We start from the raw sequence: 18,479 nt of genomic DNA, 5'->3' as shown, positions 1-18,479 counted from the left end.
CAGCCTGACGACCTCGAGGAGTTTATCACCGTACCCCGGTTCTGATGGGATGTGACGAGTCTTACCGTTTGGAGGCTTTTCACCCACCTAACCCGCGAGGACTCCGGTATATAAAGACCTCACCCCCCAAAGGGGAGGGGGATGGAAAAAATGGAGGTAATCCCTGCTCTCTAGCTCTCTCGTTTCTCCAATATTATCTTCAAAGCTCTCTACAATCAGAGTGCTAACTTAAGCGTCGGAGAACCCCTGTCGGGAAAATACCCCTGGGTCCTCTGATTTAGTTCTCGTAGGTCCCTTAGCTCCCGCTGCCTACAAAGAGGATGAAAAGATGGAGTTCTCGCAGGTCCCTCAGCTCCCGCCACTTACAAAGGGGAGGAAAAGATGGAATTCTCGCAGGTCCCTCAGCTCCCACTGCCTGCAAAGGAAAGAAGACCACCTCATGCTAAGGGCAGTCGGGTTGCGCTGCACCAGAGAGCTCCACCATTCTCTAAGGCACAGGCCGCCTAGTAGGGAGTTTGCCACCAGGTAGCTCTCCACCAGGCAGTTCGCTACCAGGGAGCTCGCCACCAGGCAGTTTGCCACCAGGGAGCTCGCCACCAGGCAGTTCACCCCTAAGCAGCTCCACCAGGCAGTTCGCCACCAAGTAGCTCATCACTAAGGCACGTCACCACCAGGTCAAATAACGAGGCACTTAGCCAAAAAAATTTTACATCACAAAACATTGGTACGTGGCCAGAAACGGAAACGGTTACATCATAAATGAAAAAGGAGATTGAAGAAAAATTAACGGTGCTTCTCCTTTCATTATTGGGACTGTCATTCTTTAGCTATAATTGTCACAAGATTCAGAAAAAAAAAAGGGAATCATTTAACAATAATTTTATTCAATTTTTTCAAGAACACGATACACATTAACATGACTTCTTGCCAGAGGCGGAGATTGAAAAAATGCCAGAATACCAATGGTAGTTTGTTGGATATTTTCAAAAAGAAAAATCATAGAAACCTTTGGAATGTCAGAGGTGGAAGATAAAACCTCTCGCTTGTGAATGGTTCCTTCACTCTATAGCAAGCTGACGTGGTTTGGAATATGAAAAGTCTCTTGGTGAGATGCCCATAAACTCCAATATTTGACAAATCAAGCTGATGTGCTTGTATAGCACATTGCGCATTGGCTTCTACGTTGTAAGTGGCAACAAATTATATAATCTCCTTCAGTCCTTCTTGTGCTTGTCACCAATAATCTCCACAAGAACAAACACCATCTTTAAAATGATGGTAGCGATTGACGTCTCTAACGATGATTTCCCTGGCTGTAATTTTTGAGATGAACTTTATTGCCACATGACAGTCATCACAGACTCGGAGGTTCTTATTCACCAGAAGCCTCGTCCCTGGTGGCGTATTGATGAGTCCAAAAGCAATTGCAAGCCTTTCACTGTGACTAGTAATCATTCTACCTTTCTCATCCTCTTCTACATCATGCAAAACCGGTGCGGTATCCGGCACGTACCCAGCTTCTTCCATCAGTCCTCCCACCCTCTCCAGCTCCGCATATATCTCGTTTGATTGCGGATGGGAGGTATCTCCAACCAGAAATGCGTGAGTTTTGTTCTTCACTTCTATCCAGCTAAGTGCGATGCTCTTCTTGAGTCCTCTCTCCTTCATCAGCCCTCTCACCCTTGCAACTCCTTCCCAGTTCCCAGCTTGTGCGTAGATGTTTGACAGGATCACATAATTGCCTGCGTCATTGGGTTCAAGGTCGATTAATCTCTCCAATGCCTTTTCCCCAACCATGACATTCCGGTGGATTTTGGATGCGTGCAGCAAAGCACCCCAGACACCAGAGTCCGGCCTTACTTTCATCTGCATGATAAGATCGTATGCCTCATCCAACCGCCCAGAATGACCAAGCAGATCAACCATGCACGTATAGTGTTGAACCGTGGGCTCTATCAGGTGTTCCTTCACCATCGACTCGAAAAGCTTCCACCCTTCATCCATCAAACCTCCACGGCTGCAAGCTGATAAAACACCCACGAAAGTTATGTGATCGGGTGGAGCACCCTCCTTTTTCATCTCCTCGAACAGGGCGAGGGCCTCCGTGGTATGACCATGCATTGCATAACCGGCAATCATGGAATTCCAGCACACAACCCTCTTCTCTGCAAGTCGCTCGAACAGTCTCCGACCAACTCGGACCCAACCGCTTTTGGCATACATGTTGACAAGCGCCGTTTTCACTTTGTCTTGACAATCAAAACCATGCCTCCAACTAAACCCATGGAGTTCCCTCCCTTGAGGGAGAGCCGCAATGTCAGCCGACGCCGAGATGACGGCGACGAGAGTTGCAACAGTGGGCCTCAAACCGGCAAAAGCCATCTCACGGCACAGACAAAGGGCCTCATCGGGGTGCCCATTCTGGGAGTAAGCAGCGAGCATGGAATTCCAGAAAACCACATCTCTTACCAGAATGTTGTCAAAGACTCGACGAGCAGTCGCTACACATCCACACTTGGCATACATGTCAATAAGCGCAGCCCCTACAAAGACGTCCGATTCCCACCCCGCCCGTATGACGTGACAATGGATCTCTCTCCCTTGTTGCAGCGCAGGGAGGGCGGAGCATGCCTTGAGGACGAAGGGGAAAGTGAAGTTGTCAGGGTGGAGACCATACTCAAACATTTGGTGGTAAAGGGAGAGAGCGGCTTGATGGGGTCCATTCCAAGCATAGCCCTGAATGAGAACGTTCCAAAGGAAGACGTTGTCTTTAGGAATTCTGTCGAACAAGCAGTGGGCATGGGGTAAATGGTTGCAAACCGAGTAGAGATTAACGAGTTTGGTGGCTACAATGGTGCTCAAACCGATGCCCGTAACGAGGAGGTGAGCGTGGATCTGTTTCCCGGGCTCGATTGCTTTTCCCTCAATAAGAGACTGGAGGAGTGAAGCGTAGTGGTGGCTAGCAGTAGCAGAAGACGATGATGGTGAAAGTGGGCCACGGTGGTGGTGGAGATCATACAGAGGATGTATGATTCTAACAAATCTCTTGGGTTCGTAAGGCTGAGGAGATGTTGCAAAGGATAAGAATGCAGATGGATTGACGGAGAAGATGATGCAAGGAATAAGAGCAAGAGAGCTTCTGCTTCTCTTCTTTATTAGGGAGGAGTGAAGTTGCATCGGCTTTGCTGCAAGTTGAGAAGCAGGAGGAGAAGAGCCAAAAAACACTTTAAAAAAGATGGAATATAGATAATGGCTGGATTGATTTGAGGGTTACTTGGTTGGAAGCAGTGAACTAATTCGTTGAGTTGAGTTGGGCTTGGGCCCGGCCCATTTTGCATTAGCCTTTTGTTCTCCTCATTTTTAGATCTAAATCTTAAATTCTTATTAAACTCTAAATCATATAATAAACCATAAAATATTATGGTAAAATACAAACACTCCTACTCCATGTAGCAACCAAGTATTTTGCTAAAATACAAACAATCTTTTGCTTATAGCCTCCTCAGAAGTCAGATCATTTGAACTTGAACGGTTGAACGGCTGAACGGCTACTTAGTTCTTTTAGTTGGGCCTGGCCCAATTACCACTATAAGGTCCATAGCCTCAGATCATGGTGCATGGATGTGTCATGTGTGTCTATATGCGTGATAAAATAAAACTGGGAGAAAGGTGCATTAAATAATAAAATAGGAATAGGGCCTACCCATAAGAGTAGTTAAGGCCATAACCATTATAATTCATACATGTACTATGTATTGCCGTTATTTTAAGCATGTATTTTTACACATGACCACCCCCACAAAACTCCGTTCTACCGCACCTCCCCCATTCATGCGTATATTATAATAAAATTAATAATAATAATAATAATAATAATACACAAAACAAAACAAAACAAAAGGAAAATACAAGACACGCTCCATAGAGACTACATCATCATCGATGACTTATCACTTCAGGCGGCTGCAGCAGCTCTTCCAAGTCCCTCTATTATCCTACTTTTAAGAAGGTCCGGTGCCGGTGACACCCAGGTCTTGTTTGTTATCTTCATTTCCGGCGCCGGTGACACCCAGGTCTTGTTTGTTATCTTCATTTCCGGCGCCGAAGACGGGACCACCTTTGCCGGCGGCATCTTTGACCTTTTCTTGAAGACTGTCCACCTGAATCCCCCCCACGTCTTCTTTGGAGCGGATGTCAGTCCTCGTCTTGTTATCTCCTCCTTGCACGGACTCGTAAATCGTTGCAGTGAATGACTCCTTTGGCTGTGCTCCCTGAGCTCCTGACATCTCTCTCTCTCTCCCTTTGTTTCCTTGTTTTTCCTTCTTCCAACCACCCCCTTCCTCCCAAATTTATAGCTATACTGCAGCTACTGAGCAGTAAGCCCCAGTATCCACTTCTCCTTACCTCTTGACTCTCTGGCTTCACCCCATGTGTCGTTATTCCGATTGGTCTTTCCCAACTGCAGGCTTCTCATCTTCATTTCACCGACACGTTAGTTTTTTTTCCCAGTACGTGTCAGCCATGCTCTACAAAACCGACGGGTATGTTTTTTTTCTTTCGAATACGGTGGAAGGTGGGTGCAGCAGTCGGCGGGTGTCTGTGTTCATGGTCTTTGCATCTTTGGTCTGAACCGGGCTTAACGCCTATGACAATGGGGCATAGCCTGGTCCAATTGGGTTCATAACTTCAACTATGATAATGGCATCTATTCGAAAAAATTTATTGACTAATTAACTGCAATCATAAACGTGGTAGCGAATCAGTGTTATTTATCAAAATTTATAGGTGGGTTTTAATTCTTGTATTATAGATTTTCTCTTGTTCGTAAGTATAAATAAATTGAGTTTTTCATGAATTATTCAAGTTTAACTCATAAAAAGTTTGACTCACAAGACTAATGCATACATACATATATAATTTTTATTATATGTATAATAATATTTATATATGCATATATTTTATATATAATAATAAATATTATTTATAATACTTTTATATTTTATATGTATGATAATAAATAATTTTATAATTCTTAATATTTTGTATAAAAAAATAAAAATAATATAATTTTCATTTTTTATAGGAAGCTTGACTTATAGTTCAAGCTTGAATTGTAGTTCTAGCTTGAATTGAACTGAACTTAGACTTACAAACTTTTGAGCCGAATCGAATTTGAACTTGAGCCTAACACTATTTTGGTAAGCTGAAGTAATTAACAGTAATCGATTCAACTAGGTTCGAATCCAGCCCTATACATTAATCAGATAATTGATCATGATTCTCACATTTATATGCCATTATAAATATAATAGGTCCCACAGTAAATTTTCTAGAAAGTACTAGTTACAAAAGGGTGGGCAAGTTGTTTAGTCGATAGCACTAATCTCCTCCCCCCACCTCCCAAACAAGAAAAAAAAAGGTTCAGAATCCATACAATGTTTGCCTATAAAACACCTGAATAAACTCACTTATGTAAATGAATTAAAACGAACGAGGCCAAATAACGCTTTATCTTAATTTTATACACAAGAGGACATAATGAAATTGCGGGTCGAGCAATCTCCAAGTTATCAACAGAGCTGTGGTGGTAGGAGCTCAAATAAGATTAAAAAAGAACAAAATTGAAAATGGATGGCTCGTTGCCAAGTAATTACTGTGTGCAAGTTGGAACTTGGAAGTTTGAATCCTATTTGATATGACATTAAATCAAACTACTGACGAAGACGAAGAGCAGGCCTACATTCCAGTTGCCCGATCGTGTTTAGTATAATTGCGTTGTATGCTCGTTTTTTCATCATGTCTGCACTCTGCACCATATAGGTGATTGGATTTTACCAAACCACAATATTGTTTGATTGGGTTGATTAGATACAAATATTTTATACCGCGGAAAAGTAGACAGGTTCAATGTAGATTTCTGATTTCTAATGCAGAGTTATAAACATTCAAAATGTCAACAATTCACACTTTATGCATCAATGACCACCCATAAATTGGCATCAATTCTAAGCTAACACCTTCCCTAACAATACTTTAAGCCTACAAATTCTGACCATGCGCTGAACCTTCATTCTTCCTTTTTTTATTTTTTTCAAGTTCAATGGCAATATCCATACACAAACAAAATCCCCTATCTTGTTCCCTGTCTCCACTCTTCTGGTAGCAAGATGGGTTGAGGATGAGCACCTTTTTCTTGTCAGGCACGGGGAATTCCCAAATTTTCCCATCACAAGACATCACCAAAAATATATCAACTTCAGGGGGGTAATTTAGGAATAGAATTTTAAGAATTTAGGAGTATTTTAGAAATAAATTATGAAAATTTGGGGGTATTTAAAAAATGAGATTATAGAATCCTAAGATTTTGAAAATTTAAGGAAAACTTAAAGGAATTTTAAAAATTAATAATTTAAGGGTATTTTAATAATTTATCCCCAAGTTCAGATCAGATTCCAGGAATTATATACAAACCCCATCCTCACCCATCCTAGTTTTGGATCGAAAAAGTTTTCCCCATCTCCCACCCCATCCTGTTTCAGATCGGGAAAAATCCACCCAATTCAGGATAGAGCCCTGGTTTAATGGAAAAAATTGCCATCTCTACACCACGACATCAAGCACCCACCTTAACCACCTATTGTCCACCTATTGTTTGTAATGTATTGTCACCATAGAGATAGAGTGACGATTTTGGTTTCAATATTAATTTGGAACATGAGAAATCAGTGCATTTTTTTGCTACCTGTTTATCAAGCGTAAATTTCATGCTTCATTTCAGCAAAATGGTCAACATTGCGTTGTCGAAGAAAAAAAAATGAGATACCACATCTTTGTAAGTGTGACAGTAAAGCATTTTTTTAACTTTTCTATAGCAAAATCCTCGTGTACGAGAATACACAAATCTTAAAAAAAAAAAACCTCCCAGCCACATGCATTTGTGTGGAACCGGTTCATTCGACAAAAGATTAAACATTGTATTTCATATATGTTTTGTCATTTTATCATTGGAGTTGATGCATATGTGAGATTTATGCAATTTTCCGCCTCTGTTAGCATCCAGCCAGTAAAGATGAAAAATGTCCCTATCACATGATGCACTAGACATTTGTACATACCCAAATTTCTTTTTGGGACAAGTTTGCCTCGTCTTATTCCATTAGTTTTTGAAAGTGGAGACCAGGCAACATCACGTAGATGGATAATCTCGATATTACATGAGGCACAGGCATTTTCGTCCATTTGCCTAACAGAATGCTAATGGATAGGTTTATTGGCATTTCAAAGGGAACCGGGAGAGGTATATACGTAGGGCTGTCTATGGACCGGATATTGGTTCGAGTCTATTATAGATCCAATCCGACGAGTACTTTACTGATCCAATTTAATGTCTGGTCTGTCCAAACTGTTCAAATTGGTTTTAATTTAGATTGAGTCCAACCCAAACCTGGGCAAGGGCATTGGTTCAATCCAACCCAGTCCAGTATAAATACATTACAAATAGACCAGGTCCAATCCAATAAATACATGGGCAAATTCAATGTCTGGTCTGGCCCAATTCAATGTCCCAAATTGATTTTGATTCAGAAGGGTCCAACCCAAACCTGGTCCATTTGACATCCCCAGGTATGGAATTTACCCTTGAGGAAATACGTGGTAACATTTGAATCCTAAAATATTGGATTTTGTTAAAAGCAGTCTAAACTATTGAAATTCCTAAAATGAGAATGCTGCCAAATATATTTAAGGCAGTAGCAGTTCAATTGGTACTTGGTAATTTAAATTGTTAAAGGAAGAGCAAATTGCCAAAAGGCAAGTGCAAATAGTAAGTAAAATTGTTTGGGGCAAGTCCCCATAGAACAGCACTAACCTCTTTACTAATAAGCTAATTCCCCTCTTTATTTCTTCAAAAATCGCCGGATCACCCAAAAGAAAAATAGATAACTCTTCCACTCCCTACTCCGACCTGCAATCAAATGACATGAAAGCAACATAAAAAAATCCAATCAACTTTCAGAGTGAAAAGAAAAGGAACAGGATGTGGATAAAAAAAAAAAAAGGAACAAGAAAAAAGGGCAACGACCATCAACGAGAACAAAGGATGATGACAGAAAGGTTAAAAAGACAGATAAAAAGTAGAATAATCCGTGATTCTTGAACCTAACTTCCTACCTACCCAAAAAATTATATGTAACCCTTGTTCATTTATTTTTATAGCTGAAAATGGATGTGATTCCATCTCCAATTTTACCATTCAACCTATATACCGGAAGCCAAAAAATAGTGACTTGAATAAATCCTGTTTGTAGACCACCTGGTCTCGCCTGATCATAGGGCCTACATTCTTTCCATTCTTCCAAACAAATTAAGAGGGTGTTTGGTATTCTGGAGTTTATCTGCCTTTGCATTGAAAGTTGCCACATAAAGCATTTTTATGCCTACACAACTTATTCTGGAATTCTGTGGGGGCAGATTGAAGGCTGCAATGAATTTTACAATTTGGCTCATGGGAAATGGAAAGGTTAGTTCTCAGAATTGTCCCATTCTGATTGCAACAAAATTTTTAACAATAAATAAACTTCAAATGCTTGATCAGCATATATTTTTTATTAAGCACATTTATAAAAAGTTATGTTTAAATGTAAACTATGAATGAAAACTATTAAAAGAAAACAAAATATTCAAATAGTTTCAACAGATCACAAAGAAACATTCCCTTTCAGTAACATGTTAAACTGCAATCCCATGCAAGCTAAGTTGTTCCTTCATCCATGCATGAAAAAGACAAGTGTCCACCATAGTCAGTTCTTTAATCACCAAGCCACTTCAATTCTACACAAAGCTTGCCATGGGAAAGGGAATGTTTAAATGTAAACCATGAATGAAAGCTATTAGAAGAAAACAAAACATTCAAATATTTTCAAGATATCACAAAGAAATATTCCTTTTCAATAACATGTGAAACTGCAATCCCATGCAAGCTAAATTGTTCATCATCCACCATAGTGAACTCTTTTAGCACGAAGCCACTTCAATTCTACACAAAGCTTGCCACAGGAGATGCAGCACTGTGCAGTACAAGTAGGGGAGAGAGAGAGAGAGAGAGAGAGAGAGAGAGCAGAAAAATCAATTCCAGAACTACTGATGCACCATAATGTTACTTTTCCTGATAAGTTTTATGCACTATAATGTTTTAAGCAAAGGACTGCTTTCTATGCATCATTTGTTTCACAAGGCATAGTTAGGGGGTAGGGTATTACAACTTTGCTTTGCCCAACAGTCTAGCTCTAAGATCCTCAGCCACAGCATCAATGAATTCTTCAGTATTCAGATAATGGTCCCTGGTGACCCTGTACAAGAAAAAGAAACTCTTAACATAAACATTAAAAACAGCAGCACAAATACAGAAATGGAACCATTCTGAAAATATTTACTTGGATCCATGGATGAGAAGCGCAAGATCCTTGGTCATTTTTCCTGATTCCACAGCTCCAACAGAAGCAGCTTCCAATTTCTCAGTAAAATCTAGCAATCGAGAATTTTCATCCAACTTTGCCCTGTCAAGATCAACCCATTTGCTTAACATTCTCCATGAAATTGATGATGTCATTCCTACTGTTATGTATTATCATATATCCTACAAGTTAATGAATCTAGCAATCTGATAATTCCATACCTGTGTGCAAGCCCTCGGGACCAAGCAAAGATTGAAGCAATGCTATTTGTACTGGTTTCACCTCCTTTCTGATGAACTCGGTAATGGCGTGTCACTGTGCCATGGGCTGCTTCAGCTTCAATGGTTTTTCCATCTGGGCATACCTGATACAGGGCATGAGGGGCTTATTTGGACTAGCATTTCATGAATTTGGAAATATATGCACTTTTTTTTTATAAATAAATATGAATTTGGAAATACATTCTGAAACTGTATTCCAAGTACTGATACATTTCCTAGATTCAGCCAAAATTGGTTGACCTTGTATAAATTTGTAACAATGTTTTAAAAACTGACCCGGAACCGGAACTGGAACTAGAACTGCTTTGGCCACTGGTTTCTGGGCCAGCAATTGACCATCCGGTCCGAAACCGTTGTCCAGGTCGAATAGGTCAACAGTTTGACCACCCAGGTCAGTGGGTTGTTGACCAAGTCAACAGTTTTTTGGCAAGATTCCGGTTCAGGGGTGAAACAGAACCGGTTGACTGGATGATTTCTGGGCCAAACAATCTGACTGCCCAGGTCAACGACGGTTCAAAAACCATGATTTGTAATAATTCTATAAGCTTTGGAAGTTGATACAAAAAAAAAAAATGACCCTCCCCAAAACAAGCAAACAGAATAAAAAAACAAAATAGACAAATTAATAGAAAGTCAGAGATTCAGGATATTGTAATCTACATTCTCATAATCAAGAGTTCTCAACATATTAAGTAAGCCAAAGACTTTCTCACAAAAATGCACATGAACAAACTCGTAAATATAAAATATGTACATATTCATGCAAACTGTGAACAGCAGACCTACCAATACTGATGTCATTAACCCAAGAGACCCAAAACCTGAAACCAAAGAAATAAAGTTTTACATTAAATAGAGCAACAAATGCCTTAGTTATAATCTTACTAAAATAACTCCAGTAGCAAAGCTTCCAGTTTACTGATCATAATAACAGAAGCACCAACTACATAAACTTACAAGAAGCTCTAGAAAGGTAACAACTAGAATCTATACCAACCTTGAGCTAAAAAGTCACTCTGCACATCTCCATCATAATTCTTGCATGCCCAGACATAACCACCTTCACTCTTAAGTGCATAAGCAACCATATCATCAATAAGTCGATGCTCATACCTGACGGTGCAATTGAATAAACCCATTAGCTATGGCAAGAATTCAGAACCACAAAAAACAGCAGCATGGGGCATGATCTCACCATATTCCAGCAGCCTTAAACTTTGATTCCCATTTACTTTCATAAACTTCTTGGAATATGTCCTTGAACCTTCAGCAAATAAAGACAATTTCGTTGGAATGGAAAACTAGATGCAAAATGGAAAAGGAAAATACAGAGGCATGTCAAAGCAAGTGGCATACCGTCCATCGTATTTCTTAAGAATTGTATTTTTTGTGCTAAGATAAAGTGGCCACTTTTTCTGGTAAGCTGTGGCCATTGAAGCCTCAGCGAAGGCATCAATTGACTGCATACAAATGCAGGAAAGAAAAAAATAAGGGTTTTACAGATTTATTAAAAAGGTTAACTGGGTCTGTATTGTTACCCACTCAATAAAGAAACTATGATGCTACAGAACACAAACCTCATCAGTGTTGTACATGGATAGAGCTACTCCTGCACCCTTAAAATCATAAACCTCTAATTCTGTCTTCTCATCCTGTCCTTCTGGAACTGTCAACAGTATCAAAATTTTCCTGTAAGTAATAAAGACATAACAGGTGCATTGAGCCATTCACACTAAAGTAAATTTTTGTGCAAAATATATTTTAACCAAACAGCAGAAGCATATAGAAGAAGGCCTAGGAAACTCTTTGCTAAAGAAAACCTCATACCAAAGACCAATTTAAGTTTGCCAGGTCCCTTAACAACAGTATCAGTAGCACGGTATTGGTCACCAAATGCATGCCTTCCGATGCATATGGCCTTGGTCCAACCTAATAACAAAAGTTAATGTGGTTAAGTTATTACCAAAGAATGAAAGAATGAACCAACAAAGGAAATTTTCTTATTTGCTACAACTGAGAAGTGGATGTCATAATTGAAGAGTATTTATACCTGGGACAAGTCTTGGGATGTTTTTGCAAATAATTGGTTCTCTAAACACCGTACCTGAAATAAGTGGAGATTAGAGATAGCCAGGAAGGAATTAGACATCATTACCAACCAAGTAGCATTTGGAGCACCAAAATATTATTAAATTTCACTAACCATTCAATATGTTCCTAATTGTCCCATTTGGGCTCTTCCACATATATTTTAAGTTGAATTCTTTGACACGAGCTTCATCTGTGAATCATACGACCAAATTTGTCAAACTAGATCCATTTGCAACCTATATAAAAACAAATACAAATATGGCCAAATGGAAGTATATGTTTCAGAAGTTTAGATAAGTATACCTGGAGTTATGGTTGCACACTTGATTGCTACGTTGTACCTACAATAATATCATATTAGCATGATAATGAGAGAAGTAACATTGTTATATGGACCTAATTAACGACATTAGACATCTGAGCGTCCAGCAACAATGGATCCATGTATGATAATGCAATGACTAGTCTTGATGCATCCTCCAAGAAGGAACTAGCATCAAAGGGAAAGGGTGATAAAGCTTAGCCATTCAGTAAAAAGAGTGAACAGAAAACACATCCAACAATAAATGGAAACTTTGGTTGGTATGTAGTCATACAGACATACTAAACTCAAAATATTGAGCAAAAGAAACATAAAAAGAATGATAATAAGAAGTTAAAAGGCATTTCTCCTAAATAAACCCACCAACACCCACGGAAAGGGGCCACTTTCTTTTCTAGAGAATCTAACTCATAAGGAAAAAGAGAAATGAAAAAGATGATGCATACTTAAGTGTAGCTTCTGCACTCTCAATTGTAACTTTATCATCTGTAGCATCACGATTAGGGAGTCCAAGGTCAAAGTACTTTATATCCAACTCCAGGAAGGGGAAAATAAGCTGCAATAATTCAATGCAAATTCACTCAAATAAGAACAATATATAAATAAGAACTAATGCACTGGAACTTAGGATGAAATGAACATCATAATTGAGTTAAATGGAACTCAATTACCTTTTCCTTAATAGACTTCCAAAAGACGCGAGTCATTTCATCCCCTGCATCATAGAAATTGGGGCAGCACAAAATAAGATAAAAGCAAGGAGGTAAAGTGGCAAGTGGTTGACATAGTGCAACATCTAATCAAAAGCCTAATTATTTGAAATAGATACAAACAGATTCTGCCAAACTTCCTTGTGGTTTCTAAGACGGTCGTTTTTCTCATAATATCATCCCACTCCACCAAAGACAGGTGATCATCTGACAAACCAAAATATTTCACATGGTCTTATCTTAAAATTTGCTCATCCCCATAACCAATTGGAGTCTCTGTACTGAATAATAACAGAATGATGCATCTTCCTCACCAAAAAAAGGTGGGAAGACGTGTTCATATATTGTATAATCTCAACACTGCTAAATGTCTGACAACTAGGCAAAGCAAGTTACAATAAAACTGATATTTAAGCTAAGGTATTTACACGTGAAAGAAGCAACTTCGACAATCCGAGGTCCAGGCATGAGCTAGAAGACACATAGGCAGCCTTGATCCGCAAGTTCGACGTCCTAACAGATAGTTATATTTTAAACTACAGGATTTAACGTTCAACTACTTGCGGAACAATTATTTCTTTATCATTTTCCTTTCCGAAGTGGAATGAATCAAAGGCGTAGTGAGAATCACTCTGGTAATCAGACACGTTATACATCATTGGACTAAACACTGTATAAGAAAGACAACAAAATCATGTGATCGAAAAAATAAAATAAATTTGTCTATAAATAGACAACATTTACAAGCATCAGCCACTCGTTAGTCTCATTTGATTCCGCTGTTGGATCTTTCGTTACTGAATCATAACCAGAGCAAAACTCAAGGAGATTCTCTTTTATTTTTTTGTTTCATCCCCTATGTATACTCTTGAGGAGTGAACAGGGAACAGATCCGTGTAAAATGAAACTAAAATGGTAAAGAACAGAAGGAAAAAATGAAAGAACAAAAGGAAAAGGAGCTCACCATCCATCTCAACGATGGGATTGGCGACCTTGATCTTCTCGAACGCCATTTCTCCGTGAACGGTCGATCTAGGGGAACTTTAAGAGACCCGGGAGGTGGAGAGCCGGAGATCTGACACTGTCGTTCCTCCGCCGATAGATTGATCTGATAGCAGTCGGAGAAAGGAAGGAAGAAAGAGGTTGGTCCGAAATCCGCTAGCAAGAAAGAAAAATGTCCTTCTTATAGAAATTGACGGACTGTTACGAGTGCAAAAGCGACGGGCAGGTGCCGGTTGTTGACTGGCTTCTTGACTATTTGATGGATTTTTCGACTTGGAAGTTAAATTAGCCCTACTTTTCATCTGAATTTACTAAAAGACCACGGAACGCTGGACCATTTAAACATTTTTGAATAATTTTTCATCTGAATTTATTAAAAACAACTAAATTGTTTTCTAGAAGAAAAAAAAAAAACACTAAATTGTATTTAGCAGCCTCAAAAGAATAGCCCCGTTTTGAAGTGTCTTTTTGGGAATATCTTCCGATAGTCAAAATATACATTGAGCTTTTAGATGAAGATCTAAGCACTTTGAAGTACGTCTTTTCGTGCATTTTTTCATGTCTTTTTGCATGAGAATAAAATGCGAAAAATATGAAAAGCTTCATTTGGAGCTTTTCAAAATGGGCTTTTTGCGTCTTTTCGGTACTTCAATTTTTGCCGATTAGATCTTCCACAAGCCAAATGGAAATAGACCGAAAATCAGTCTGTCCGACTTGTAAATAACTAAAAAGATCGCGCAGAAAGAAGCACCAAAATGCCCTAAATTGTCTTTAGCTGCAGTCATAGAGGCCTTACTCGGGATCTGCTGCTCTCGTGCTCCGCCAAAAAACTCTTTCGGCTCCACTTTGGGTTTGTATTATTTTAGATGTATTTGCATTATCCGTAAGGGTGAGCATTATTTGGTTAAAATCGAAAAATCTAACGGAAAATTTCTATTCCGTTTGTTCGATTAATTGAATAAATCAAACTTTAGTATATAATATACACTATATAATATGTCACATATAATATATAATATATTATATATTTATATATTAATATAATGAAATTTGATTTCATGATATATATTTTATAATATAGAATATATTATTAAAATTTGGTTTTGACTAAAATAACAAAAAACTCAACCAAAAAATTTGGTTTAGGTTATTTCGGTTTTTCTAAAATTTCGTTTCGGTTTGCTTTTTATTTTTTCAATTCGATTTTTAAAATTTCAGTTTTTGAATCAAATAAATTGAATGCTCACCCCTACATATTTGTATTTATTAGGTGTTTTCAACCTGTTGTTGATCCAATCGGTTAAACCATTTGAATCGTCATTCGATTAGGGATCCAGGTCCAGTTCTATTAAAATCCGTCAATCAGTCAATCAAAAATGTTGATTTGGTCAAAAATCATTTGACACAACTGGTTCAACAATTGACTCGTTCAACCTAATCACATTCAACGCATGCAAACTTTTGGAGGCTATAACTTTGCACAAAATATTTTGGGTAACTTTTTGGTATATATGCGACCCAAGGCATTTATCCCACTATTTTTGCAAAAAAAAAAACCCTTTTGGCGTCAAAATTGTAATTTTTAATATTTTTATAAATAAAAAAAATAAAAAACATAAATTAAATATAAAACAATACATATAACCTATCTAAAACATAATTCATAGTTTGACCCACTTGGTCCAGATGGTCGAATTGGTGACCCACGACCTAAAGGTGAAAACAGTTTGACCTCTGGGTCGGTTTTTAAAATATTGGTATTTATACTCTTTTCAAATTGAACCGAAAATGCAAGTTAATTGAGTTTTGTAATGATAATTTTGTATCCTTACCAAATGATTTTTAGTTGTTATAGATACTAACATAAATCCACGTCTGTTTTTTATTCTTGGGAGATGTTCCCAATACGAAGTGGGATGTGATGTGAGCTTGTGTGAGGTGCTATGTGAAGAGTAAATCCTGATTTACCTTTTTTTTGGCTCTTATTTTGAATGCAAACATATATTGGAATAAAGACATTCCAAACACTAGAATTCTTGCCAAACACTAGTAAAATTGAACCAAAGCACATATATGCACTAAACCAGCATTTATGCTCTTTTAAAATAAAGACTAAGGCCCAGTTTTGAAGGGGTACAAATACAAATATGTAAAATACAAAATCTTATATTTTGTATGTATTTATATTGTACATATTTGTATTTGTACCCTTTTTAAATTGAACCTTAGGCTGGGTTTGGAAACGATTCAAATAGAGTGCATTTCGGTCCATGCAAATGCAAAGTTGGGTTAATTTTACATTAACAAATTTACTTTCTTACCAAATGCATTTTAATTGTAATGAATGCAAACATGAATCCCGATAAAATAATATACCTTTTTTAACAAAAGCCCACTTTGTTTTCTGTCATTGCCAATTTATAAATGTGATTTTGTCAAATACTAACAACTAAACAGGCATTTACACTCTACTTGCACCGTTTCCAAACACAACCTTATTTTTAGGTAGAAATTCTTAAGGACCCTTGAGGTCTCTCATTTAATTTATTTTTTATCAAACCAAACACAGCCTAATAATGGAACGTTGGACATTGCATATGCAACTGATCTGTCTACAAGAATTCTGGGATAAAATATATAATCCAACAGGGACTAGAGATAGTTGAATGCGTCAGCCTTGACCTAGAAACAGTGTCCTCTTTCCCCTTAATTATTTTTGGGTAAATCAACACTTAATTATTATTTTTCGCTTCATGGGCTACACAACAGAGGGTAGCCCATCTCCTTTCCCTTAACCCCCTCTCCAACTCCTGGTGGCAGCGGGATTTGATCCCAGGTCTTTATTTCGATGAGTCAAAGAACCTACCAACTGAGCCACCATCAGTTGGCAATCAACACTTAATTATGGATAAATATGGAATAAAAATAGTCACAAATCACAATGATCCAAATTAAACGGCATGTTATGATAGTCTATAAAAAATAAAAATTCCAAGGTTGTATTCTTAGATGTTAATGCTGTATTTGGTTGCGGTGTAAATTTTATTTGCGTTGATATAAATGTATGAGAGTGTAAATATCTCCTAATAATAGTACCGGAATTGATGATGTCATCATTGGGCTTAGATGTGAACTCGATTTCAGTCAGTGCAAGTCAGTGCTCACACCGTTCAAACAGTCTCTCCCAACTTTGCATTGGGAATATCTCCCCATGAAAAAAAGCACATAAGTACAGAGATATTCCCAATGCAAGACTGTAAAAGGTGTTTGAAGGGGTCTTGCACTGACTGAAGCTGAACTCGTAGGAAAAGATATGTGGTCACAAAAAATAATATTAGAGAGAATTAAGGTAGGAGGAAGGTGGTGAAATTTTTGTACGAATTTTTGAGATGCAAAATTTATACTGCTAGTGAGTGCAAATGTGATAAAAGCATAAATTTTTCATCAGGTAGAAATGTAAATCATAATTACAAACAAATAGATGCAAAATTGAACTGGATTCAAAATCATAGTTACAAATCTGATTCAGATTTGCACTGCAACCAAATGCAGCCTAAATGTTTAAAATAGGCAATGACATTTTGTCAAAACACTAAATGAAATTTGTTTGATTGGTATTTATGATGATTAAGCATTAAACAATCGTTTTAAGCAGGATTGTGTTTATTGATACAAGGTGTTTCTACTATTAATGAAATAGAACTGTGGGCAGCAATTGAAGTTCATACAATGGCTACAAAGTTTAGGAATTAGAAATGCACAATTGAAGGTGATTACAATATCATCATAAATAGTTACAAGGAGAAATGGAACCTATATAGAACATCAAAGTGCCAATGGAAGACTGTTATGAAGTGTGCCAGAGTAAAGAACACTATAGACTACAACCATGTCCCATGGAGGATAAACATGTTGCGGTCTGGTTAGCTAATAGAGGTGGAATATCTCCTCTTGTGAGTAGGAGTTTTGGCTATATTTGTTTTACTGAAGAATGGGGGAGATTCCCCCCTCGTGGTTTTTAATTGTTTTCCTCAATTATAAAAAATTAAAAAAAAGACATGTCAGTAGGGGTGATCATTATTTGGTTAAAACCGAAAAACCGAATAAAAAATTTTAGTTTCAGTTTTTTTTGGTTTTTGGTTATTTTGATTTTGTAAAATTTTGGTTTCGGTTTTTAGGTTTAGAAATTAGATTAATTGAAAAAACTGAATTAGCCAAACTTTATTATCTATTATATATATAAATTAAATTAACATATAATGCATATATAATATGTATAAAATATATTATATTATATTATGTATTAAAATATATAATGTATTATATACATTGTATAATATATATATATTTAATATATAATATATATTAAAATATACACTACAATATATATTAAAATATATATAATGTTGAAATTCGGTTTTAACTGAAATAACAAAAAAATTTTATTTCAGTTATTTTGGTTTTGGTTTTGATTTTTTATTTAAAATTTCAGTTTATTCGGTTCGGTTTTTAACCCAATAAACCGTTTGCTCACTCCTACATGCAGTACACATACAGCCGGTCGATGTGATTTCACACAACTCCTATAGTTTTAGAAGGTCATACAAGTTGTTTCTGCCCA

The 18,479-nt window shown here is 37.5% G+C and overlaps 2 protein-coding genes and 1 pseudogene across 4 annotated transcripts; all 3 read right to left on the bottom strand.

Moving 5' to 3' along the window:
* Nucleotides 1-854: 854 nt before the first annotated feature.
* LOC148846685 (pentatricopeptide repeat-containing protein At2g01510, mitochondrial pseudogene) lies at nt 855-3,877 on the bottom strand (annotated as a pseudogene). The gene has a single exon (XR_016102223.1). The product of XR_016102223.1 is annotated as a pentatricopeptide repeat-containing protein At2g01510, mitochondrial pseudogene (transcript).
* Nucleotides 3,878-4,001: 124 nt separating this feature from the next.
* Nucleotides 4,002-4,696, bottom strand: LOC148846684 (seed maturation protein). Its single transcript, XM_088955991.1, has one exon. The coding sequence runs from the start codon at nt 4,284-4,286 to the stop codon at nt 4,002-4,004; it is 285 nt and encodes a 94-aa protein (XP_088812117.1). The 5' UTR covers nt 4,287-4,696.
* Nucleotides 4,697-7,680: 2,984 nt separating this feature from the next.
* Nucleotides 7,681-14,021, bottom strand: LOC148846683 (isocitrate dehydrogenase [NADP]). 2 transcript variants are annotated; one of them, XM_088954977.1, is made up of 16 exons: nt 13,821-14,021; nt 12,818-12,861; nt 12,593-12,702; nt 12,128-12,165; nt 11,937-12,014; nt 11,784-11,837; nt 11,561-11,662; nt 11,311-11,399; nt 11,090-11,193; nt 10,929-10,997; nt 10,731-10,846; nt 10,520-10,554; nt 9,674-9,816; nt 9,432-9,554; nt 9,258-9,347; nt 7,681-7,963 (listed from the first exon to the last, which is right to left on the bottom strand). In XM_088954977.1, the coding sequence occupies exons 1-16, from the start codon at nt 13,867-13,869 to the stop codon at nt 7,954-7,956; spliced, it is 1,254 nt and encodes a 417-aa protein (XP_088811103.1). In that variant the 5' UTR covers nt 13,870-14,021; the 3' UTR covers nt 7,681-7,953. The 2 variants fall into 2 exon arrangements, with proteins under 2 accessions (XP_088811103.1, XP_088811104.1); XM_088954978.1 differs by lacking the exon at nt 7,681-7,963 and having other exon boundaries at nt 9,189-9,347.
* Between the last annotated feature and the right edge of the window lie 4,458 nt (nt 14,022-18,479).

This window comes from Nelumbo lutea, chromosome 7, assembly GCF_056320005.1.
Source record: "Nelumbo lutea isolate HS-2025 chromosome 7, American lotus-T2T, whole genome shotgun sequence".
In the NCBI taxonomy this organism is placed as follows: domain Eukaryota; kingdom Viridiplantae; phylum Streptophyta; class Magnoliopsida; order Proteales; family Nelumbonaceae; genus Nelumbo; species Nelumbo lutea.
The sequence above is the reverse complement of the archived record's forward strand: the minus strand, read 5'-3'. Positions and strand labels throughout refer to the sequence as shown.

What these genes read in the sequence shown, in the direction of transcription:
- LOC148846684 (XM_088955991.1), bottom strand. Translation starts at nt 4,286, where the DNA reads ATGTCAGGAGCTCAGGGAGCACAGCCAAAGGAGTCATTCACTGCAACG.
- LOC148846683 (XM_088954977.1), bottom strand. Translation starts at nt 13,869, where the DNA reads ATGGCGTTCGAGAAGATCAAGGTCGCCAATCCCATCGTTGAGATGGAT. An exon ending in CAAACTTAAATTGGTCTTTG is followed by an intron (nt 11,400 to 11,560) that starts GTATGAGGTTTT and finishes TACTGTTGACAG; the next exon opens with TTCCAGAAGGACAGGATGAG. An exon ending in CCATGTACAACACTGATGAG is followed by an intron (nt 11,194 to 11,310) that starts GTTTGTGTTCTG and finishes ATTTGTATGCAG; the next exon opens with TCAATTGATGCCTTCGCTGA.